General features: G+C 39.0%; 1 protein-coding gene across 1 annotated transcript in view; it reads left to right on the top strand.

The window, feature by feature from the left end:
* The window catches only part of Nachralpha6 (nicotinic acetylcholine receptor alpha6), a 213,056-nt gene that overhangs the window by 96,620 nt on the left and 89,125 nt on the right, over window positions 1-27,311 (top strand). Inside the window, exons 4-5 of the mRNA XM_076381441.1 lie at window positions 6,152-6,261; window positions 22,763-22,943. Of these exons, the coding sequence (XP_076237556.1) occupies window positions 6,152-6,261; window positions 22,763-22,943 (291 nt within the window). The remainder of the gene's footprint in view (window positions 1-6,151; window positions 6,262-22,762; window positions 22,944-27,311) is intronic.

The raw sequence follows: 27,311 nt of genomic DNA, 5'->3' as shown, positions 1-27,311 counted from the left end.
ACTGGATTTCAATGTGCACAAAGGCAAAGGCAGGAATTAAAAACGTAGTCGCGTTAGCAAGTGGTAATTCATTAAAAATGAATTTTGTTAGGAGTTACACAATACACATCTACATATTTTGTATTTTGGTGAACGTTTAAATTCTCTTAATTCCTCATAATATTAGACTGACTGTTTCAAGCCTCTCAAGAGTCATATACAAAAAAGTAATCCATTTTGAGTATCCATTTAACTGCACCTGCACTGATTGGTATCCTGATCAAGAGATTACTAAATAGCAAGCTGAAGAACGATAACCGTGGACACGCTGCTGAGACATTCGATCTACACCAACCTCTTCCAAATTGAGAAACTCGAAGGATCTTCCATGTTTGATGGCATTTAATCCTGGGGACACGCGGGCGTGCACAGGACGCCATCAAATGAACAATTCAAGCGACATACGGCATGTCCCGAGGTTCCTACCAATCCCAAAATCCGTCGGCTCGTAATCTATCCCGGACCAACCTGCACACAAGTTACACCGCGCGCGCCGGAGCAATCTCCTTCGCCGCATAACCCGATAATTCTAATTATCCTAACAAGATCAATAATTTCTGTCGACCCTGATGTACGCTATCTCGACGCGTGATCGTCCTATGAGGTTTCTATCAACGACAGGGTCAGACCCAGTTTCGTTGATCTTCGAAGAGGCAACTTTGATTACACAGCTACACATACATACTTCGACAGGCAGGACTTTGAGCAGCAAGGATCATATATTCGATTATCGGCTGCGTTTCACTTGGCTAGACCCTGCTCCTGTGTATTCGGTTTGTTATAATTTGTTTCTGATGTTGACGCGAACTCCGCGTTGATCATGTTTGCTTGAACAGGTGTACGTGTGTGGTTAGAAAAATATTGAACTGGGTATTGGAATGTAAAAATTTGATACAGATTCGATTTGTTTCTTTGGTTTTGTAAGATGTATTAGGATAACGCTAAATATTAGTTTTGCTGTACTGTCATTAATTCTGTTATTTATGCCGCGGCGTTAAGTTATTCTATTTATAGGTGCTTTAGAATATCCTCTTTAGTGTCTTTGGAAAGTGCAGTCGTTCATAGAGCGGCATGAAGCTTTTATCAATTTCATTTCAGTCATAATATTTATCGTCGTATAGAATATAAAGTTAATATGTCTATATGAATTTTATGTGATATTCTGGTCTGCCGACGATATAAACGTGAACGTTTATCTACTGATTACAATTAAAATTGAGCCGACTACAAATATCTGTATTAAAAATGTAGCGATGGAATTTCAATGACGATGTTCGGCAAAGATCAATGTTTCTGTGTTAAATGGGAAATAATACGCGAACGAAATTCGTGAGAACTAATTAATTTTAAGTAAATATTAATCGGGTATAAATTCTGATTTTAATTAATCTAAAGGTATGTATATAGCTCATTTATCTGATGTTTTCATAAGCATATTAATATTTAAAAAAAAAACACTTTTATTTGAATATGTCATTTATTGGGGAACGAAATTCCTGACATTTTTCTGGTCGAACGATCAGACTAACGCTTCAATGTCGGAATTGATGGTATTTAAACATCCCATGACGAACTTGGATTCTGCGGGGGCGTTCCTTAGATTGGCATGATCGTAATGTCGTAGAATCGGGGTAATAACGTTGTGGCTTCGAAAGATCGCCATTCACCCTCAGCTTTAACCGAAAGCACGCGTTGTATTAATGCACGGGAGAGAGCTGGTCAAGTGCATACGTCCACCATTGTGGTCATCCGAAGATGGATGCGGTAATCCGTTGCAACCCGACCGATGGGTATTTGCAGCGACTAATCCGATCGAGATATATCGCTTTTTCCTATGAGAGCACGGACGATTTCAGTGGAAGTGACTACGTTCTATAGAAATGCACTCGGAAATTTATTGCCTTTGAGAAATTGAAGGGTTCCCTGTTGCACGAAAAACTGCAAAAATTACTGCACTGCTTCGATGTATGATATGCGATCATACAGAAATCGAGGTACGTGCGCAAGCACCTATTGAAAAGAGATACCCCTTCAGGATAAAGACTATAAAATAAAAATTGGATCTACGAAACTCTAATTTTCAACTATTGCTTTTTATTAGAGAATAACAGAACTGTATAACAGTATTATATTAGGGGTTTGACAACAGGTGTCACAAATTTCAAAGATTGATTTTACGCGCTAAAATAAAACGAAATTGCGTTTGGAACATCATTTCTGAGTTATTGCTTGAAATACGTCTGACTTGTCTTACTCTACTGACGGCGCTGCGTTTAACTTGAGTAATGCTCACTAACAGTAGAATAAGTCCCCAGTTAGATATGTTTCACGCAGACTTTCATCGTTCTTGCAACAATTATCAACTCTGAAACAAAATCTGAAACACAATTTCGCCTTTCAGTATTTTTCACATTTATTGATTAACACAAGACAGACAAGACTTATCGAGTATGAAAACTAATTTACGTTTCGCGTTCATCGTGCACTTGTGATTTTTATACTCATCATTATCGTTCATAAAAGTAAATCCTATAAAGGTATAAGTATTCCTTCTCCATAGATCGCAGACGCGCTTAATTCGAATTTTAATGAAACTTATTCTAACTACATTGAATTTCAATTACGTGATGCATAAATGTGAGCACATGAACTTATACCTAATACTCCGTCTTATAATCATCCTCGGTGAATCGTTTTCCCATAAAGTTTTCTGGCGCATCCCATCGAAGAAGAAAGACACCTGAGACCGGAAGCTTTGCAATAACGAGGAAGAACTTACCCAGAAATCGATCCGCTGCGCCTCTAACCCTGGAACGAAGGTATTAACGAAGGTTCCCTTGGATCCAGATATCTTTAGGCGAGGGTTAAACAAAAACATGTTGAAAACATAATATAATTAAATACACTCACAAGAAACACGACACTTCACTTCGCTTCGCTTCACTTTGTCCCAAATTCTTCTTATTTACTCTCCTCCATATCTTCGATCACAGCCTAAAAAACCACCAACTTATCATTAGAGGAAAGGGGTGTTTCGACTCTAACGCTAAACCGCAACCGCGAAATCGGTATTCGATGTTGCCAATCCTATTACCTCGATCGACTTGCAAGCAGAAAAGGCAAACAGCACCTCAGTGGCCCTCAGACTGACCATTTCTCCCTGAGCCCTCACAGGAACTACCGAAGTAGACTTGCTAGGTAGTCGGCTAGTAAAGAGAGGCGACTCGTATGAAGTAGGGGGTTTCTACCTTCAAGTGTACGAGAAAATGCCATAAGCAGACTGTACACCTTCCCCACTAAAGTGAGTGCATGGGTCACGATAGACCTGGGCGCAGGATTTTACAATAAAAATCTCTATTTTTCTTTTCTCTTACGCGTCATCTAATGTTTTACAAAATTAATCGAACTTGCTCTATTTTGGTATGTGCTAAAAATATTCTTCGTTACCAAGAATGTTTCGAGCCCTTTGCAGTGTTCACTCATGCGTGAGGTGAAGTGTAGAATAAGAAACTTAAAGACACCTAGAATGAATCTTGTATATTGTTAGCCACTTTCTTTTCCCTTCTCAAAGCTGGCTCTTCTTTGACTAGTCCTGCGTGCACTTAAACGTCAAAAAGACTCTTCATCGCAGCAAATTGAAATTCTAAAGTGAGATAAGGATTATAATATGTTCTGTACCACTAACCATACAAAATTAGTTATTCTTATAATGATATATTCTTATAAATATCTATAATACCTTTGCTTAAACTAAATTTAAATGCTTACGTTAAAAAAATATTTGATACAGTTTTTATCTTAGAGAAAGCTTTTTTTAATTAGCATATCATGTATTAAATTGGCGCAGAAATAATCTGAAGGTGTTATTTCGAACGTGATACGAGTGTAAAAGTATAAATAAGCTTCCTCTGCAACAAAAACACTATCTTTCAAACCCCAGGAATGTGGAACTGCTTCCAGCTGTTAGAACTAACAAAGCAATGAAGCCACTCGGTGAATCAGTGAGGTGAAATTTTATTTCAAACCACCGGAAAAGCGTTCGTTACCTCTCGTTTTCATGGCTTGGGCAGATCACGGGAAGCTGTTGAATCACTGGGCGAAGGAACTTGAACATCTTGGGGTAGACACGCTGAGTCTCCGGCACCTCGCACGGAAGGCGAACTTTCACCCTCTGAATTCCTCGTTTGTGCAATTCAGTCGCGTAATCTAATGAGCAAACGCCGAGACCTGCCGTCCTGGCCCGGAAATTGAAGTATACATTATAAAACGCTGCGTTTTCTATGCAGTTTGCACGCCAGCATCGTGAAACCAGGTCGCGCATTCCTCGAAAGTCGTCGCGCTTAAATATACAGAACTGTCGGTGGTGTGCTTTTTTTACTTACATCTACTTCTTTTTATCGGTGGTTGCATGTCAGCTTTAATTTCATGGGAATCGAGGAGGAACCTAAATTGAATATGCACTTTGATCTAGAGGCTTTGAAACGTTCATTTTTCTTCACAAATTAAAATTAAAATTAAAAGAATTACCATAGAATGTTATTACTATTTCGGAATAAATAGAGTGCAAAATTGGGGGAGGAAAGTTTTAGTAAAACAGTGGAACAGTGATTAAAACTTTTGTGACATATTTATCTTGTAGGTATGTACAAAAAGTGGTAAATGCATTCTTTCTAAATTCCTGTAAGTGCTTGAGGACATAAACGAACTTCTCAGGTAGGAATGCCGGATTGTAGTTAGCGAATCGTAGCTAGTATTTCCTGGAATGTATGTAAACAAATTTGAGGTTGACCCCACCAGGAAATTTATTGCGGTCGACTTTTCAGAGGACTGCCGGCAAAACTTTCTGCAGTTGTTCTTTGACCGCGGTGAGTGTCGGATGTGAAGTATCAAAGTTAACATATGGTGACGATATACACGCTACATATTTTGTTCAAGTATGGTTATACACATTACATTCTATTATTTTATATTAATATTTTAAAAAGCAAAAACATCTTTTGTGTTAAAAATATGTAGTCTTAGAAAGTACCACATTTTATCTGATATGTCTTTAAAAATACTATATAAGCTTCGTTTAGTATACCTATTCGTACTGAGCTTTCAAGATTGTATTAAGTGAAATATCACCAACGATAAGTTAAAATTTCATAAACATATAGCTACATTTACACAGTCCTCGAGTTATTTTTAATTATATTCTGTTTTAATTCATCCTTTACTTCTGCCCGAGTAAAAAGCACAAAGGATGTTTGTACAGTTTATGTTTAAAGAGTTTCATTCTCGGTCTTCCTGTTACAGTTCCATTTCCTTAATACTTTCAGATTGAAATAATAACAATTACTCGAGCTCTCTGAAACGTCTCGTTGTTATTAGACCGTAATTCGCGATGCCTGATTTCCACTATTCTCGTGTTCTTAACGGATTTATCTCCTTGAATCTCGTGCTTTGTGTTTCGCTCGCGAACGCTCTTAAGTATCACCGTTTGCGCGCTTGAACAAGATAGAAGTGAAGAAAGCCGAAAGAGACGATGGTTTCACGTCGTTGACGCTACACGAGCGTTCGAATGAAATCGAGGGGAATGTTCACAGTCGATCTTCTCTATTCAAGAGATTTAAGCGAATTTTGAAGCTCTTTCGCTCTCTGACAGAAGGAAAGAATTCATACGAATAATTAACGTTCCACCTAATGGAGATTAATTAATTTTACACGATTTTGGATTTGAGTGAAGTTCCATAAATTTTCGAGATTTATTACTCCTGCAGGACTAACGAAAATTAATATTCTTCGCATTTAAAACTTTTACTGAAAGCCAATATAAGTGTTGGAAGTTTTTAATATAATTTTTTAATAGCAGAGTTTATAGTTCTTCGTTTTGATTGAAAAAGCGATTTTACCAATCTTTTATGCGATAGATTCTTTTATGTATTCAACTATTTTTGGTATTATAGAGATAGATTAAATTACCGTTTCAAAATTTTTAATCAATATAATCGTAGGAAGAAAGTATTCACCTGATGCAAAAAATAATTAATACTTATTCACTATAAATAGTGTTTAATTGATAAGTTTGCGAAGATATTTTTAACACTAATTGTTGGTAATTCTGTTTTAGGAGTGGACGGATTACAACCTTCAGTGGAATGAATCCGAGTATGGTGGTGTAAAGGACCTCCGAATTACACCGAACAGGCTTTGGAAGCCAGACATCCTCATGTACAACAGGTAATTCAATCTTGTTACATTTGCATACGAAATTTGGATTTAAGCGATAAATCGACGGGCATAATTACCCCGTGGACAATATAAAAATACAGTCGAATTCGGAAAAATTCGTTCTCGTTTAAAGCGCAAGTCAACAGTTTTATTCGCGAACAAAAATTCGACTATTTAACACAGCATATTTATTCAGTAAAATGATCGGCCGTATCCTCAGAATAAAAATATTTCACTTAAAATATTCCTCAAGCCTGAACGCATCCCGTTCATCGGTTAACTTGAAAACAAATTTTATTATCCGGTTTAAAAACTTCTTAAACCAAGTGCCGATAAATTTCATCGCGAAGTTCATCGTAGAAAAATCGAGTTATACTGCGCAAAATTGTGATATCCCGGGTGCATTGTATTTTTTTTTTTTTTCGTTAAATAGATCGCGAGCTTGACGAATGAGAAACAATATCGCTGAATCATTTTAAATACCGAACGAAAATTGCAATTATCTTTTATGTATCGTGTATCACAAATTGCTCGATTTGCTTTGCACTCTAATGAAATGAATCTGCAATTCGTGGATATTCAATATTTCTGCAATGTGGAAAGGGGAATAGAGAGTTGCAAATAATTTTCTCAGATTGAACTAGTGGTAAAATTTTCGTTTGTATAGTTAAAAGAAATAGAGTTTGTTCTTCAACAGTAGTTCAAGACCTAAATACTTTGATTTTTATTATTCTCGCGTACTTTAAATATCAACGAAATATTAATATATATGAGTTTCAATTTAATTCACGAACCAATCAGTTTCGAATATTACAATTCGATTTAAGCATTTCCATCACAAAGTGGTCACTTAACAGTTACAGTATAAATCGAATAGGAAAATTGTTAAATATTAACCGAGCAGAATCGACCACTCTGAATTCTATCCCCGATAATTTTCGTCGAGCAAAAGTTCGAAACGTCGAGCAAATTCGTGATACACGCGGCACGCTCGCGTAATCCGATGCACTTGAGCTGCAATTACATCGGGCTGCATCGCCGCAGAGGTTAAGCTGTCGAACTTTCAAGCTCGTTCCCGAATTCGTGTCATCGATAATTCATGGAGCACGACCGTTATCCGAATTAGTTTCGCGGCATTGGCATCGGAAGTTTCGCAAAGAAACGTCCGTTTCGTCGTAAAATCGTTTTCCTCCCTCCTGAACGCGAATCGACCGCGCGAAACGCGAAAGAAACGGAATAAACGAGAAACGGCAATGAGAACAGAGATCTAAACGTAAAACGACGACGCATAAAATGCCAACGAGATTAATGGAGAAGAGAAAGAAAATTCGGGAAATCTCGCGTATCGAGTGAACGTGTTAAACAAACCGCAAAAAAAAAGAAACAGAAAAAACACATGAAAAAAAAACGCAACAATCGAGGGATAAACTTTTGTAGAAGCTTTGAAGAGAGGAATTAAAATTTTGAGAATGTTTCAGAAACCCACGGCGGCTAAAGTATGTCGTCGATGCGTAAATCGAATTACGTACGTTCCTTTGTTTTTCACATGACGTTTTTCCGATTGCGAGTAATAGATTTAAAGCGCCGAGGGTACGTAAAACTATCTACCAGCATTGCTTCGCATCTTAAAAGAGTATATACATGTACACCATACACGTTTTAGTTATATATATAAAATATAATACATACCAGATATGTATTATATGTTTATATGTATACCGAAATCTTTGAAGTGCATGCGTTTTTTTGTGCCCAAGTAACACAGTATTCTATCCAGTACGTACAACCTGTATATCTACATTTTTCATTTTTGTAAATATTTATATATAATACATATAAATAGAGAATTTTTCCAGAGAATCTTCCGATCCTAGCCATAGAATGCGTCTTTTTTCCCACGAGTCGCCCGGTTCAGCTATCCACCGTTCCTGATGCCACGAATCCGCTGTATCATTCTCGTTTCATGGTTTCATGGGAACGCTTTGAAAGCTGGTCGGCTCGTGCGCGTTCTTTCGTGCATTTCTCTATGTCTATATATGTATACATAAATCGCGAGAACGCAGAGGCATTAATTACATACGCATAAGTCATGTCCATTACTTTTTTTTTTTTTTTTAAGTGACGGATACCATGGCGTTACATTCGAGGCAACGCGTCGGTGCGTACAAAAGTGCACTCGAATGCTTTACGACCTCAGGCCGGTAGTATATTCCTGTAAAAACTGAGTTTAACGATTCGAACTACGATTACAGTCGCAGTGTTATCGAACATTCTGAATTCATGTATAAAATTACTACGTACTGAACGAACTTTACGAGATATCACGATTCTTCATTGCTACGGGGTAACTGATACATCAAACAACAAAGCGATTACTGTTTACTGTAAAAGGGAAACAAAATTGGAAAGTCATATCGCTCCATTTATAGTAGAAACATTCTTTCAGAAATTGCTTTAGACACTGTATTATTCCAACATTTGAAAGAATCGATACTCCCAAGTGTGACCAACGCGAGCGACGAGCCCCGATACACACGAGGGATACTCTCGCACATCTCGTTGCAATCGTGTTATCTGTTTTCATTGAGAAAACGAAGAACAATATACGATCGCAGCGAGATTGAGCGTCAGAATATCGCTCGTGTGCATCAGAACTGAGGAAAGACGAATATCCTGAAAGAAGTTGCGAAAAGCTCAACGCGAGTAAAAGCGATTCCTCGACGATTAACGCCGTGGCTTCCTTCGTCTCTCAGCCACTTAATCCACAGCCTTTAGATTAGTTAGCCTTAGATACTAATAGGCTGTAACTGTGTATGCTGCGTGCGCGAGCGAGCAGAGCGGAGGAGCACCTTCGCGACGTACTCCACGTTCTGCTGGCCCGGAAAATTAATTCGCCCGCTGCTCGGCTGCCAGCCGATCCTCATCGCCGCCGGAAATCGGTCGTCCCGTTAAACACACCCGCCATTCCGCCGAATTACTACGTATCGAGATCACGTTACGCGACGCGCGTACCAGCCTCTGGAACCCCCTATCCGTGCTGTTGAATAATGGATTATCGAGCGAGCCCACGATTTAAGCCGCTGCGACGAGACGGATGAGACGGTTCCTCCGCGAACGTGACAGGTTGAGAACCCCCTCTTTTTTGCAGCCTCTCTCGAGATAGATTGCGTTTGACGTTGGAGATCGTTCGCTTGAAAAATTCAGGGGACGACCAAAGTGGACGTGGAAAAGTGTTTTGACGCTGAACTCGTGATGATCGTTTTTCCCCCTTCTTTCTAACCAAACTACTTTTAGACTGGAAAGTAGCTTTCGCAATTAGCGAGTAAATTTTGGTCAGTCTCGTTGATCGTGATGGGAGGATTTACGATTTGCTCCTTAATGAGCGAGGCTAGTTTCTTTTTTGTTAAGTAAAGTTATCGTGAAGTTAACTACCGAGTGATTACCACCTTGTCGTGATAGAGTTTTTGGAACGAGAAGCACGATTAGTGTCTCAAGTTTCAATTTCGTATTAATTTTTTTCAAACTCAATTTAAAGCGTTAATGACGTGCTCGGGAAACGCGACCTTCCTCGTCCCTTTCCCCAGTTTATCTCCAAATCACTTAATTCTCCTAATCGCGTTGATCCTTAAATGCCGGAGACTCTCTCAAACCTCGATAACTCGCAGGAAATCCGGATAACCGTGTCCCGCGTTGCGGGGGGGACTAAAAAAGAATAGCGCAGACGCAGATAACATGTACTAGGAAGTAAGGAGAGTAATGGTAGGATCAGATGGTGTAGATGGATGAGGTGAATGGCGAAGCGCTGAGTCCTCTTTCAACGACAACTAAGAACTGACCAAGCTGGTCAACCCAGGTCTAACGAGAACCGCGAATTCCATGTGAGTGGATGTTCCAGTGAAGCAATTAATTGAAATCTCCTAAAGAAACTTTTCAGACAAATTGCTCGGTAGGTTGGGAGACTTTTTGAAATAGTTTTAGTCCCAGTTCTATTATTCCGGATATTTAGTTCTTCTTGGTTCCTTTGTTTGGAGTAAAGCCATTCTCACTTTTGCCATTTTGGTTAATTCGACCATACCAATTCTCTCAGTCTTGACTAATTTTCTCGGATTTAATTTTGTCAGTTCAATTTGTACAGTTACTGACACGTATATTTGAATTCATCTGATTTTTTAAATACAGTGATTGAAACTTCTTTTTGTTAAAAACTGTACGTTGTAAAATATCGGAGATCAATACTCTGCCCCCTCTTGTGTATTCACGAGGATGTCTCCACTTGAGAGGAGGGACAAACAGAAGCAGCGTCAGTAGCAGGTTAATCATGTTTGAATTGCGCCGTGTTAGCAGAACTTTCGTGAACTTGGAATTGATCCTCGATCTTTCTACAGACGCTGGAGTCTGTTTGTAATGGATAGTCATTGTTTCAACTACGTGGCACTACAATATACCATTGTGAGCCATTCAATTGTATTATCGAAAGCCAGGCCAGTTAGAGTTCTCAAGGCACCGAATCTTGAATTGTTCTTATTCAATTTGGAACTTTCAAGGAACGATTATAGGATAGTCTAAACTATTTTCTCTGAATTAAGTCATTTTTAATGGTTCATATTTGAACAATGATACATGCTTCGAGAAATAGTTGCTATTAGCTAGTGTTCAATCGCGTGAAGTTCTTAGTGCTTTGATAAATGGTATCAAGACACTTGAATTGCTTCCTTTATATACTGCTTTTATCGAATTCTCTGAATTTATGGAGTGAACGCGAAAAGAAGGTTCAGTTGAAAACGGGGAAACTTATGATTATGGTATCATATTAAAGATACACATAATATATATTACGCTATGTCGGAACTCGTAGTATGTCCGTTTCGATGATAATGAAAGCTTATCGGTCTTCGAAGCTAGTAAATATTTCATTGTTTTCGAAACAATTCAATCACATCTACCTCTACAAAATATTATATTTATACTGAAAATTTTCTGTAGTTCAAATAACGTATTTCCTAATTAATTTATAAAATGCTTTTACAATTTCACGCAGAAATTCGTTTGCTTTTTCTGTACGTTATTTTACTTCGAGTAGAATCGTTATTCCGAGAATAATAATCGTAATTACACATTTTGACGATATTATACAAATAAAAAGAGCATAGCAGTTTGTATTTACGCGATGTATTCCATCCTCGAGATCTCGAAGCAAATGAAACTGATATCGGAGCATGTGCCCATTTAGCAGCACACTGTACATACCCCAGGGAACAGTTACTACGAGTAGTTCTTCCAAAGAGGAAGGTGTTTCCTGCGAAACCGTAAAGCGAATCCCGAGCATCCCGCTCGAAGGTACTTTTAGGCGGTACTACTGAATTTAAGCTGCTATAACCTGGAGGTTAAAGCTTCAGGACTGGCGTGCAGCCCGTAAAATCCGTTTCATCCGAACACCTTCGCGAATGTACGTACCGTTGTGTTCTACCACGACATAGCCACGAATAGGCCACATACTTATGAAATTTGTACAATCTTCATCTAACAGGATACTGATCCTTATTCTTTGATCGATTATCAACTCAATTTGACTTTCGTTTCCTCCTAAAGCAGGAACTAAACCTGTCATGAAATTATTTTTGTAGCTTAACTTCGATTTAACTGTGACTTTAATAATACATTTTCGAAGAAGTCAATAGCATGAGTGTGAATTATTAAATTCATATTAATTTGTTGAGAACATTTGGTTACAGTTGGCTCTAAAGGATAAAGCAATTTGTCGAGCATGAAAGGCTTCTTATAGTCTTATGCCATGTAAAAGTTTCGGCTGGGTTCTCGAGAGAATACATGATAAAGGAGTACAACGACCAAATTGAATTGGATGGTCGAATTCGATTTACTGTAAAATTCACAGGAAACACGTTGCTGCTTGGTTTGTGTAACGTTAACATAACGAAGTACGCTCGATGTTTGATCGGGTGAATTTCGCTATCCATATTTGTCGAGGCAAATTTCATTTCTGCTTATGCTCTCTCGGAAAATGCTACAGGATTAAATATCGAATTTTGTTATTCAACCCTATTAGTTTTGGCAATATTTGCATCTTTCCATTGGGTTTAAATGTTCTCTGCAATACACGGAGCTTTACGCGTCACTGAAAGTGTTTTACCGATTCTTTAATTAATCACCCAGGTCTGAAACACGTGTTTTGTTACTCGAACTCTACAGTATCTCACATATTCAGGAACATTTAATACCATGAAATACTTCTCTCCGCAATGAAACTACACGTTCAGTTTACTTTTCCATAAAATCCTACCCCCGATTAGTTCCGCATCATAAATCCACTGAAACAAAGTCGCTGTTGATCACTTTCATTTCAATGAAACCAACTCCAACACGCGAGTGAACAACCGAGTTAGCATCCCGCTGCCCTCAACTTTCCAATCGCGTGTCGCACAATTCGAAACAACTCGCTAAAGAGATTCCCCGTTAGCCTAAAAAATTTCATTCCCTTCTCAGCGAAACGCTTTTATACAACGTACGAAAGTTTCACCGACCCTCGCATCGGTTTCGCCCGAGACCATAAACCGTCCACGAAAATGGAACATCCTCTGAAGTCCAACCCGACGAAAGCTAATGCACGTCAGCTGCTCGCCATTCTCGCATGCTTCTGTATTCGTTATAATCGCGTTACACGCTGTTCTTGCGGTAATCACTCGGTTTAATCGGCTTAAGAATAGCAGAAGGCAGGAAATCGTCGGTCGCAGCGGCGATGGGACGTCAGATCGTTCGTCGTCGGTTTAGCTCCTTCACCTACTTCCACGAGTCTGACTCGTGCATTTTTTACAGTACCTTCGCTGTTGATTACGCGGTAACACGTGATGGGGATTCTTCTTCGCGAGTAACCGATCACGCACCATCGCGTGAGGGAACTGTGTTTGGTTAACGAAAGCTCTGTGATTGGCAGTTTGAGACAGACACCCGTTTTAGGCCCGAAGCACACGTGCGATATTTTGACGCACGATTTCATTGCGATCATACATTTTTCTTTGTTTTCCCAATTACATAGAACGAAGACAGATATATAATTGCAACGAGATCCTGCGTCAAAGGGGTTTGTTCCTACAACACTCTTAGATCAGCAGTGAAGGCGACAACGTTACGAAAGAAAATTGTAGATGAAGGGGTCAACTTGATCCGTGACCATCCCCACCGATCTGTCGGTCAGTGAAACGTGGTTATGGTCGACGCAGGCCAGCCGATAAACCCTCTCCCACGCGATTAATCACGATGCTTCTCGCGTTCGAAGTTCGCTCGAGCTTCGGCGGTGGCGAGCACGGCTCGCAGCGGGTGGCGATCGTAATTATGTGGATAATTAATAGAGATGCGACGTCGGGCCACCGCAGCATCGGACCCGGTACCCGCCCCCTCCAAACATGCGCAACACGTAGGGACACTTTGACATTCCTGCAGACTGCAGGCCAGACGGAATACGGACGAATACGCATCGCGATCGCGCTAGGGCCGAGCCACGAATCAATCTACACGCGGGACACGTACGTGTTTGACGTGTATGAGCCAGCAGGCAGAGTTTCTCGAGGTATGCAAACCGCTGTGTCGAGGGCGCAGCTGAGACTGAATGTGGGCGACTCGCGAGGGCGTTTCGACGGATACGTGACCACAGCTCTTAGAGCTCGGTTGTTGACATTGCACCGTGGGAGTCAGTGCGAAGGGGAGCTAGTGGGAAATGTGGGATGTGATATTTCTAACTGGGGGATTCTGCCTGAGGGGAACGACTTGTGGAGGTTGGTAAACGTGCGTTCGTTTGATGATGGAAATTTTAGGGAATAGGAGTACATGGTAGAGTCAGTTAGTATTGTAGGGTTGGTTTTATTTTTCTTCGTCGATAGTTATTTCTGGGCGTAGCTGTACTGGATTTTTGATCAAATTGAATTTTTTAATCATTTCGCTCAATTTTCGTTAAAGCTTCTGTAATTTCAAAGTGATTATATCGGATTCGTTTTCTTTGTTACGTTTTACAGAGAATGCAACAGGCTTTACAAGTTGATTAATCGCGTCGCGTAAAGTGAGACTGTCGTTTTGATGTAAAGGTTATTGTACAATGGAACGTATAATGTGTGTGCCATTTTCCTGGGGTTCTATATTTTCAGTCGACTGTCCTTTCAATTTGAAATTTTATGTAGGCTTTACTTCAAAAGTTTGATGTTACGTATATTGAGAGGTTTAATCAATTTCCATAATCTATGTAGATTGAGACAAAAAATATAAGTAGTTGTTTTTGAGATGCTCGATGTAAAGTTCTGTTCAACGCTGGAATCCCTAATGTTTTACGGCGTAACGACCCTTCGTACTTTGATTAATTGAAGACGGTTAATGGATAATGAAGTAGGTTAATGGATAATGGAGTAGGTTCTGATGTTTAGCGAAAGAACAACGTCGAAATTAATTTGCCGTTTAATAGGAATACTCGTTTGGACGATACCCAACTGATAAATTGTGAATCTCCAATAAAAAGTCCGTGTACTCTGTTTTAAACAATAATGCATTATTCATATGTAAATAATGGCCGCCCCTATTTTTTATTTGGACTGTTATACGGGCAAACTGTTTGCAAGCCTTGCAAACGAGCTTCGACGACACGTTTTATGAATAGGTATGAGGAGAAAATGTGCAAATGTGTTTCCAAAAATATTTTGTGAACAAACCATAACCGAAATATGCAAATTTAGGGAAACGTGAATTCGAAACTTCTTAATATTCCTCGATGAAATTGCTACCTAACAAGTAAGCTTTGAATTACACATTTTTTCCTTTTAAATCAAACACTTGTTAAATTCTTCAAAATTTCAATGTTCCTCTGTCACCGCGATACAACTCGAAATTGCATAATGTTTATCCATTCGATGAAACGGGAAGGAAATACACAAAGAGTGACTATGATATTCCATTATGAATTATGCCACTCCAAACAATGTAACGCGCGGTTCACGAAGTGCTCTTTACTGCAAAGTACACAATATCCAGTTCCTTTTCGAAAATATTCCAGCACTGGCTTCAAAGCAGGATGGCAAACGCTTGAAACCCACGAAGTTTCAAGCACGCCACTGTCAAATTATTAGTGCAACGTCAGTATGTATAGGCGTCGCACGGTGATTTGGCGTCGTTAACTTCCCGACAGTTTGCTCGACATTTACGATGGTCGAGTTGAAACGCGACCCCCGTCTCGTTATGTCGCTAAGACTGTTTGCTCATGGGCCTGTAACAACTTGAACAAATACACATCTGCGTGGCCTTGTGGGAAGTTCAGGCGGTTGTTACTTGTGAATTTGCGACGCCGAGAATGGTGGACAGAATTCATACTAGACAGGAACGTAAGCGATCTCACATTTGATCCTAATGATGTTACCTGTAATTGCCACGAGGTCTCTAAGACAAATTTTTAGCTACTTTTTTATAGGATGAGTATCTCTTTTTATTATAGCTCTCATATAGACTAGCCCTTGGTATACTCTGTCTCGAACCCCAAAAAATGTAGAGTACCCCTCAAGAAATAGAGCACATTAAGAGAAGCAAGACAGAGTATTCTCGATTAAAGGTACAGTGAATTTCTTCGCTCGCGTTGCATGGGATTCTTGGAAGGGATCTCTGTTATACTTTCTCCAAGGACGAATGGAGAACGTTAGAGCACTTCTACACACACAAACGCTCGTACGTGGGTATCGTCCAGCGAGGGTGGAATCGTGTAGCTCTGGAGAGCCGTGAAAAACAGGATGAAATAAATTTCTTCTACAAGCAGTACTTCCTTGCGTGAGATCGCTCTTGCGGGGGAATGAAAATTCTTAAGTCGAATCACTACGTACAGTTGCCTCGGTTTCCACCGAAACTGCAGTTTCTGCGAGTTATCTTCGTAATTGAAGCACATACGCGTGAATGAACAAGTGTATACGAGTGGTATCTCTTTGACCACGTACACACGTACGAATACACGCGAGCAGAAGAGATTTAGAACCGTGGCTCGGTTCAAACGCGAGAGCGGATAGGGAGGAAAGTTTTCAAGCGAACGACGGGTGAAGGAAACAGCAAGAAGGGAGCGGGTTCCGCGGCATGGTCGATGAAACCTCAACCGCCCGAATTTCTAAAGGAGGCTCCCACTTAAAACCCAACGCGTCGTCTTCTGTCGGAGAAGACGAACTTAATCCGCGCCAATACGAACGCTGTAGAAACTCGAGCTAAATCCCCGAACGCGACGCCTAAACTCGCGACAAATCGCAAACGTAAACCGGGTCGGACTAAGATGGGGACGATGATCGATCGTGAAACCATTTCCCCGCGGATTTCGTCGTTAATTCTGTCGCGAGGACATTCACACGAACAGCTGATGCATTGGTCATTAAGGGAAATGTAACTGAATTACCAGGGGCCTTGTTTAGCGGCCCTGGTGGATACTTGCCTTGGCGATATATACAGAGATAAAGGATTTGTTTATGTTTTACGAAAGCATGAGAAAATATAATGTTAGTAATAGTATTATTTTAAGCAGAATAGAAGGTAATGAATATTTACTTAGAAGGTAATAGGCTATTTACACATGTGAGCCTCACGCGAGGACTTATTCTACTGCCAGCACGTGTTAGCGAAGTCAGACACAGCGGCAGTGGTATAAGTATGCCTTCGTCTGACCTGGATACGCGCGCCGCCAGTAGTGTAAGTCTCACGTGTCAGACGCACTTTAGTCACATCGCCAACAATTAATAACTCGAAAATAAAGCTTGAAATTTAATTTCATCACTCTCAATTTTCATCGTATCTGACATATAGAATCTTCTCTCAAAATAACCTGAATACACAGTATGAATATCGAAGAGTTGCAGAAACCTAGCTATAAAAACAGTCCAATCGTTATACCAAACTGTCGATATCGACGATGAAATAAATCCGACTTCACTGTCTGTACATACGTAAATCAAAAGCTCACAGTGGAAAAACATGACATCGTAAAATGTCGGTTATAGCTCGGCAGTGTTAAGTGGTCATCGCATTAATATTATTCGGGGTTGCACAATGTCCAGGGATAATAGAGAGCGGGATAGCCGTTATTCGCGAAACAAAAGAGGAGAATGCCTCTTCCGTAGCACAACTTACTTGTTGCACGTCGCGCTCGACACCTCTTCTGCCGTGAATATCGCCGCCCAAAAGCGACAGTCGCGCACAAAGCGGAGAATCAGAGAGAGAGAGAGGGAGAGCAGGAGGACGGGGAAGGGTCAGCGATCTCGGAGGACAGGATTTATCCAAAAGCTAGACAATGCTCGCCGTGCAGAGATCGTCTTTGTGCGGCGGGGAACAATCGACGAAAGTGCGCCTCTTAGAATTCATAAACGGCACTGCACGCCGCGGCGCTTTGTTACTGTAACGCGAAGGGGTGGAAGCGGTGCCCAAGAACGAAGGAAGTTATATACATTTCGAATTGGCTTGTGGCTTTCATTCATCTTGATTTATTACACGGGCTTGGTCTTCTCTAATTGCAAGCGTGATCAAAACGATCGACGTGACTTATTCCTCGTTTGATTAATTGGTCGCTGGTAATTGGATCCTGTCTTTTGTTTCTTGCTGCACAAAATTTTGCACACGCGAGGTATACAGGGTGAATTGTCTCGAAGACGGAAAAGCTTTTCGTTCGAAATTTCTTCCCTGGGGGTTTCAGTTACCAGTAAATTGGGTTTGATAATTTATTGATGTACGATTGAGTGGGACTTGGATCGTACATCTTCCATACTTTTAGTTATGACTAAATCATGTTACCTAAAAAAATTGTAGTTACTGCAATGACGAAACACAAAATTTTTAAAATGAAGGAAAAGTGTTCATGCCCTCACGCGAGTGATTATGGATGCAGTACATTACTATTGGCTCAAAACGAGAGTATTTTTTAATTGGAAGGCACATTGGACCACGCACGATCCAATTACCAGTATTTAAAAGGTCGAATAAAATTTGAATGGTGGGATACGAGCTATCGATTAACGCTAGCTTTTAATAGAACGATAAACGAAAGCCGCTGCTGTAGTAGGATCCTTCTGTCTCTCTTTCCACGCGCACCTACCTTTTTTGCGAAAGGCACAACGTTCGAGATAAATGCGCCGAGATATATGCAACGCATCGCGGATTGTTTCGTCGTGGCGCTGTGCATCGTCGCATCAGCCGAGAATAAAAGGGAAGACGACCGTTTATGTAACAGACATCGCTATGGAAAAAAGAAAAAATTCGCTGGTGTCAATTACAGCCGTTTCTCCGTTTCTCGCTGAATTACGCCAATAGGATATTCTCTTCTCGCGCAATTGTTTCCTACCCGGTGAAAAGGAATGTCGGGACGTGGAAATTTTCGAGGCATTGTCCATGCCAGGCGACGTTTCGTCTAGATCGGACTCCCTACGTGCACTGTGGTCTCGATAATTCGAAGCGAACGTGACCAAGGCTGACTTGATTTACCGGGTGCGAACAAGGTGAGACGAATGTAAAATGTTTTAATACTGTTACGCTTTACTGTGCTACCTTTTCGTCTTGGAGAACCTTATTCCCCAGTTAAATTGAGGAAATTAATTTCCATTCAATGGCTAAGACGTGGAACGTAAATTAAATGTTTGAAACTAATTGAATTTGAATCTTTCTCTGAAACTTTCACGAAGATTACCTGAAAATTATTCGATTCACAGTTTCCACGTACATTCTTAGAATATATTTTTTTAACAAGTCTTTTAACGTGTGATTTGATGTAGTATATATTCATGTAAGTTAAGTTGGATTATGAAAGTATAGAGACTTTGTTTTTCAAAATTTGTATAGAAATCTGTGGAAATACATCTATCGATTTTCCCTCCAAGTTTTGTCTATCTATAACTCAAGTTATTTGCTAAGTAGGCAATGTCGAAGCTCCGCTGCACGAGAGTGCTTAAAAGTACTTAATACCCCTTCGACATATTTCAGTATGCAAACTTCGAAAGTTGTCGGAATGATCGAAAGTATTAATAGGAAGTGTGGTATTCGGAAGTTAGTGGATCTCAGATCGGTCGACGAGTACGAACTTCGAAGTCCTCCTTTTAATTGTGCCTGTGACGAATTTGCATGCATACGAAAGCGTAAGATTCACAACGATTTTTATAGCATGAGATGCTATTGTGTCGGTATTAAGGTTTTTTCAGTGGTCGCCTTCTGTCTTTCATTAAAGTTAATTGGAGGAGCATTGCGCTTCTTTAGAGTCGTTGCAATGTATTAAACCTTCGTTTAGTTCTATACAATTATATTTCTTGGACTGTTCTTTGCTAGAATAATTGAGCAACTCTTGTATGAGAAAGCTGAATACAATTCTCAGTGTTAATTGCGAAATAAAAAGCAGCTGTGTCACTTGGGCGAGACAAATGGTAACCCTGGGAAATATAACCGAGAGGCAATAGCACAAAGAAGTCAGGGTGTAATACTAGAACGACTCCAGGTAAAAGAAACGGCGTTATTGTACATTTTCTTCGTAAATTCGTAGGTTTTCTGAAAAAACATCCTAAGGCTTTCTGAGTTAAGTCGAATCGAGCAGCTAAGTAAAATTACTCCTGTGGGAACTATCATTTCTATGGTAACTACGCTGAAGGAGTAATACTTTTAAGGCAACTTCTAAGCATACAAACGTACAAATTATCCATGGTAAATGGTTCATTATCCACCGCAAGATCTATTTAAGCTTCTCAATATGTAAATATTTAAGTTTTAGAAATGCAATTTATATTTTTCTTTAACTTGGACTAAGTTTGTAATTGCACTTAAGTATTTTTCTTAATTTCTGAGAACTAACACTAAGGAGAAATTTTATTTTGAAAGCAAGTAGCTCACGAAAGAAGTAATTATGTTAATGTATGGATTTCCCAATTAATCTCGTCTCGCAATATATCGCCAACATTGATTAAACACCTAGAATTATTAATCGCATGCACAGCTGTTCGTAAACTAATGTTTTACGTAATAATTAGAAGTCAGAAATAAATAAATCTATCAAAATTATTCGAAGTAACTATATTGATTTTTAAACGTTAAAAAAAATGAAATGTCCAATACGAGAACGAATCATACGTTCGCAGAAAATAAAATGTGAGTTTAAATAAACTCTAATATAATAATGATGTCAATCGTTTTAATGAATTTCCGTTATGACGAGATCTTTCAACGAGAGACTAAAGTATGTGGCAAGACCAAGTTGAAAGGGACATAAAAAGTGATCTTGATGGAACACTTGGTTCTTTGTGAAAATTAATCGAACTTTTTTTTACTGTACTCGTTTCACTTCTTCTCGACATTCTTCTTCCTAGGGCCAGAGATTTTGATTCACTTTATCTCTGATATATTCGCTCAATTAACTGCTCGATGAAATACAACGTCAGCTTAACGTGATGCCTTTGAAAGGTATTGAAGATAAAATTTTTTTTTTTGTCTATCTTTGACGTTTCTACCATGTAATACACTGTTCATTTTTGTCACTATATCATCCTTTGTATTAAAGTACTTGTCCTCGATATCAGATAAAAAAATTCATGTAACTAAATCTTTCAAGGTGTTATATGGACATCATAATGAATAAGAAGATAATTAATTAAGCTAATTTCTTGCATCTCTTAATGTAGAACTTATAAAATCTTTGCAAAGACAAATGATATTATTTGTAGTGACTCTTTAGATATCTTTACATGATTGCATGCTATCTAGGCACAACAGTAAACCTACATATCTACATATACGTATACATATACATACACATGTATATGGTATTCTCTAGCCCAGCAGTAACATTAATTGGTTTGAAATTCTAGTTACGCTCTATTACGGATAGTTGTTTCGGTATGCCACCAGTAAACAATAATGGTCATATCAAATCGTTAATAACTAGACAATAATTGTCGGTAATTGAACAATCTCTGACAGTTGTTTATCTGTTTGTATGCAACTTTACTGTTTGGTTAAATTTACATAACGAAAAGTCAGTATACCTCAATTTTGTCTGCGATTATCTACATAATTATGCAATCAGTGAACACGGGTGCTAATAATTGTTACAATCTGGCACTTTATCGATTCTTTTTCTATTGGAATATATTTATAAAAATGAACGTATAACGTAAGTGATACGTAGATCTATAGAAAGAATTAATAATTTACAAAAAATTTATTAAGTAGAATTACATTTCGTTCAAACAAACATACACTCATTTTTCTGCAGCCTTCTTTTGTATAGGGACAATGGTGTTCAAGTATTCTTTAGCTTGGCGTACACTTCATTTTCCCTGAAAGCTGACATAACAATAAAGTTACGCTTGCAAGGTGCACAGCTGGTATAAGATAAAAGAACGAGAGGTCTGATGCCCTCTGACTTTTATGCAGAGGATGCATATGACGGCTTCTTCCTTCAGTACGCTTTATTTGCGATGCTCTTCGAAAAGTAATAAGCACACAAATCATTCAGGAAACAAGACGTGGATCTTAAAATGTAAAACTGACAGACATCTCATTTCATTTCGTTCTGCAGTAGTCCCTCTAAATTATTCTTCAAAGATTAATGTCGATGGAACTAACATTGAGAATAACATTGGAATAAAATTCTTCTTGAATTCTCCTATTTTCATAAAGGCTTAATGAAAGAGAAAGAATCGCATAAAGTAGTCTCCAAATTAATTTACCTTCCTCTAATCTTCGGCAGTAGGATTTTTTTAAAGCTCATGCAGCTCTCTTATTTTATTACCATTATTATATAATTTAAAAAAGAATGAATATTCATTTTTAGAGATAAGACGAAACATTGAAGCTTACAAGTCTTCTTCGTTAATTTTACATGGATCTACTCTTGATTAATCTCTCTTCCTATCAAATAATTCACATTTAAATTCGTAAAAGCGCGATTATAGTTGAATTAACCAGCATAATGGCTTTGGCGGTTCAGCGTTTGCATAAGCCTGGGGTACATACCCTTTAGATAATACTGGAATAGAACGCTCTTTAATTTCCTTTACTTCAGTGGCGACGGATAGTTAAAACCATCGCATCTACATTCAGAGATGTAAAACAAAATGAACAAAGTCGAGCAACGATGTAAAGAGACTGCAATTAATACATAACGTAACATAAAATTCTGGGAAGCATTTTTGAAATATCTAGCCCCTTCCTCCTCACAAAACACCTTGGAAGAACTAAATTACATTACATTAGATAACAAAATTACATTAGATAACAAAATCAGAAAGACTTTCTCTGTAAAAATAGAAATTCGAAAAAATGATTTTCTGTAATCACTCCTTTCTAAAACAAAAAACGATCACACTGAACTGTTCCTTCAACTTGATCTCGCTAAAATCAATAAAAAAAAGTTTACAATAATCGTTGAGTCGCTTACGACGAGAGAAATACGCGCGAGTCGAGAGAAAACGAAACGATACGATAACGAGTCGGATCACAATGATTAATGGAGTTGTGATGTCAGTGCGGAGGAGGGTTTCGACGGGACGTACCAAACAAACGTGGTGGTCTCGAATAACGGCCACTGCTTGTACGTCCCTCCGGGCATCTTCAAGAGCACATGCAAGATAGACATCACTTGGTTCCCCTTTGACGACCAACACTGTCAAATGAAGTTCGGATCCTGGTCCTACAACGGCTTCCAGGTACACTACTGTCTCCACTACACACTAAACACGCTCAGAGTACATACGGAGCACCAGAAATTCTTTTATTGGTCCCGTATCTTTTCGAGCAGCGCGCCCACGCGCTTATCCTTGAAGCGTACGTAAACGCGCCTCCCAATATTCCAACCGAGGGATTATCCAAAGGCGAGTGCTCCAAGTGCCAGAAACGTTGTGGAGAGAAACGGTGCATAGTTTCTACGATACTTTAGCTCTGCCTCTGCCATCGCGCAGATTATTTCGAACGCTGAGAAGCTTCCTTTTCGATGGTCTACTTTCACGGTGATCGTAACTTTATTATTCGTTGTTAAAAATGGAAATATCGATATTTCATAATTCTGAGATTTTATCAATCTTCCTATTAGTAGAATTGTATTTTATAGAAACTATTTACAGGTTGACTAGACAATGTTTAATATCGTCCAATAGTTATTTTTTAATATTCTGTTCTTATGATTGCGTTCTTCAAAAAATAGGCACTTTTATTTCTCCAATCCACTTAGGTCTATTATTCTTATCAAATTCATCCCTTGAGACGTGTATATTATTACTATCACCGTACCAGTAAATCATCCTAAAAGGCCTGAGACTTATACTAGCACTTTTGAATGAAAGTAAAAGAACGCCTTCAATATCACTCTGGTTGCGATTGACCTGGATGCAATAGTCGAATCCTGGGGCTGTATCACAAATCAGCGATGAAGATAATACTTTCGTCGAAGATTCATAACACGCGTTCGCGACGGTAGAATAGTCGGATGATTCTCTTCATGGCGTCGTGCGCCGTAAATGGAGACGCTTTTGGAGACCCTCTCGACATTGACGAATCCTTATTGCCACGACATTCGACTCCGTCCTCCCGCCACCTACGCAGAAAAGAAAAGTCCTCCTCTTGATCCTACGCCCGTGAAGCTCCCTCCGAGGCTTCTTTGTCCGACACAAGAACTCAGTGCAACACAATAGCAACGCTCCATAGATAGCCGTTCATTCTCACGCTTCGTAGCTTCAGCTCAGATCTGTATATATAATATAATATAGGTATATAAACATATATGGTACGATATATATTTTTTACGTATATATATGATACATACACGCACATGTAGTAACATATGTGAAATATCGAGAAGTGTGGGAAAAGAAGAGGGTGGAAAAGAGGCGGTTGTGATAGCATGGGGATGGTTACATAGGAATCTAAAGTGTTCCCTCTCGCTACTTTCTCTTTTTTTCACGTTAAACTGGGTAATTCATTCCATATCAGACAGTGCTGAATGAGTCCACCTTATGAAAACACTTGTAGAAATGTGGCTTACTGAAATGCTTTAGAAACATAATTTTACTAATTTCTCTTTAATTTCCATGTTACATAATTTATTAGAATTGTCTCATAATCTCTTGGTAACTTGATATTCGTTCTCCTTAATGAAACCGATGAGGCAGGAAAGCTCCTTAGGATTTCCATCAGGATTCACCGTGCTCTCGATTAAACATTAAACACAACGTCGTTGTCATCCTCCAGTTGACTCACAGGTGTCGGGAGTAGACTTTTTCAGTAGTTCCTTCCTGTCGAGATAATTAAATTCGTCCTGCCGCGTCGAGAACGTTAAATACCCGCGTGTATTATTTAATGCCGAAATTTGTCGGGAATGCTCATGCTCGGTGGAACGTACGCGGAACAGCTTCTGGTAACGCGTATTTGCAGGTGCGGTTCCGTTAATTGTATTCCACTTTCAGGGCGGTCGGCGCTCGGAAATGCGGTAATAGCGTGAACCATCGTCGGATTAGAACTCGTCGTATTCAATTATTTCCGAGCTGCGGTTAACTTGAGGTAATTGTCATTAACGAAACGATCACTGGCTGTTATTGACGCGTCAACACCCTGCGATGTCAGTAGACAGCGAAAGTGGCGTTGGAAGAAATTCAGTTCGTTATCGTCGACGTGAATAATTAATTGATAGTTTGCTCGTGTTGGATATATGATAACGCGCAGTAGTGCTAAGGAGTTTCGTTGGTACTTGAAATTTAACTTTCCCGTACTAAACTGCTTTATCGAGAACTTTTAGATGAAACTAATGTTAGTGATTTCGAATACTCGGTAAATTTTCAGGAGGGGAATTCTTCTTTATTGCACAGAATGGATTAGCAAATCGTGTGTATCCTTTGTGACAGAGATGTGCGCTTCTTTTTGGGACAAATCCTTTGCTACGACGTCGCAGCGCAGCAGATTTCATTCCGCGTTAAATCTCGTTAAGCGTACTCTACTCGACTGTAACCGAATTTCAGAGAAGTCGGGATAATCGCCGTTAATGGAACGACACCTGCATGCTGCAACATCCTACGGTATTCCATTACTACTATTTACTATTTACGGTATTTTCATTCACAATTTAAGACGTTCCTATCAATTTCTGCATCGTGACATATTCATCACTGCATTATTGCACGTCGCGACTCTAAATTTCTTCATTTCGACTGACTAACGAGGAGAATTTTAAGAATATAACGTCCTGCTTTCAATAAGGTTAAAAATATTAATTTTGGATGCGTGAAAGTAATAGCTTAGAAGGTACTAATAATTGCAGTTGTTCCATCTTCGTCAAAAGCTTTCTAATTAGAATATTTGAAAATTTGAAATTTGAAATTTGAAATTTGAAATTTGAAATTTGAAATTTGAAATTTGAAAATTTGAAAATTTGAAGATTTGAAATTTGAAATTTGAAATTTGAAATTTGAAAATTTGAAAATTTGATCGCAAGTACACCATTCTATTTTCTCACTAATTTTTGCACGACTTTTATCTAAACCACGTTTCCCACAACATTGGAGTCCATGAAGCTATACAAAAGAATAAATTCGTTGCATCAACGTAACATCTCGAGATGCCTAGGTTCAAATGCGATATGATAAATTCATTTCACTTACGATTCTAACTGGGCCATTTGCCAAGTGATTGTCGGCGCTCACGTTTCAAAGCGCGCGTATAAAGGCTCGTACGATTCGTCCTTCCTGTTGAACACGACGAGTGTTCATTCGTGCCACGGTGCACAGGCAAAATGTGTGAAATTGCGATGCTGAGATCGAAGGCATGTCTTTCACTGAGAAGGTGCGCTCAAACCACTGAAATTTCTAAATAAACTGAGAATTCCTCAGATCCATATCAAGTATTTGAACGTAGATCAATTCTTGTATAGAGATTTAGAGTCTATGCCTGACGAGTTACTAATAATACACGATAATCCTATGTCAATAGTTTCATGTCGGTAAAATCAGTAGAATGTTTGGGAAACATCGTTTCGTTGAAAGTATATAAAATTCAAATAGCGAAGCGTACTCTGCATGAGTGGCAGTTCCGTGATAAATAGTCGGTAAAAAGTAGTGCTTGAAAATTGATAACACGCATCAATTTTCCAAGCAACGATCGAGCAGATAAACAGACAGGAATAAATACATTTGGAAATTCTCTGAGGTATTATCCATATCAATCAGAATCAATTTAAAGCGAGCGAAAGCAGTCCCGTAGGTGTTACAATTTAATATTTGTACAATGCCTCATACAACTCGCACAAACGACAGGGACATTTTCAGCAAAGTACACAAAATTATTCAAGGAGTTTATTTAACGTTTAAGCAAACGTACCTTTTATTGTTTGGCAACGATCATAAGCTTTAATCGTGAGTTAACGTCGATCGAAACGAGCAACTTTCGTACTGACGATATTCGAAAAACGTCAAAAGTAATGAATGATAGCTTGCAATGTTTTATCCTGTACAAACAATACCATGGAACGGCTAGCACGTTATAAAGTTGGGTAATCGTCGCGAACGGTCGAGGACGCGCTTGTTGCAATCGCAGCACATGAAAAACGGAAGTAAAAAAGGCTCAGAATAAAACGTGGATAATTTATTGGTGAAAATAGTGTTTAATTATAATTGTCAATCTTGTCGCGTCCCTGTGTCACTTGACACGAAATCGAGATTTTTCAGGTTTTAGTCCCTTAAAATTTGTGTTCGTTTTATCTCGACACATCGATTAAGGTACATTTAAATTTTGCATAAATGTCACAGGACGAAATAAATCTACTACTAGAGTTACGAAATAAAATATTTCCGCAGAGATGGAAACACGAAATATTGATTGCGATGACCAGCTGAATCGGATAGGTGTTAGACAAGTCTAATTGTAGTGAAATCCCTAATGAGGAATCAATGTCCCTCAAATCGAGCTTTATTAAAAGCCTCACGAGCGAACAGCGATTTTCCTCGGGTTAATTATTCTTGACATCAATCATGTCATTCTTCTGGCTCGAACAGCGGTGCATCAGTGCCAGGATTCCCGTTTCATGAATCCAC

Source organism: Calliopsis andreniformis, chromosome 6, assembly GCF_051401765.1.
Source record: "Calliopsis andreniformis isolate RMS-2024a chromosome 6, iyCalAndr_principal, whole genome shotgun sequence".
Classification (NCBI taxonomy): Eukaryota; Metazoa; Arthropoda; class Insecta; order Hymenoptera; family Andrenidae; genus Calliopsis; species Calliopsis andreniformis.
The sequence above is the reverse complement of the archived record's forward strand: the minus strand, read 5'-3'. Positions and strand labels throughout refer to the sequence as shown.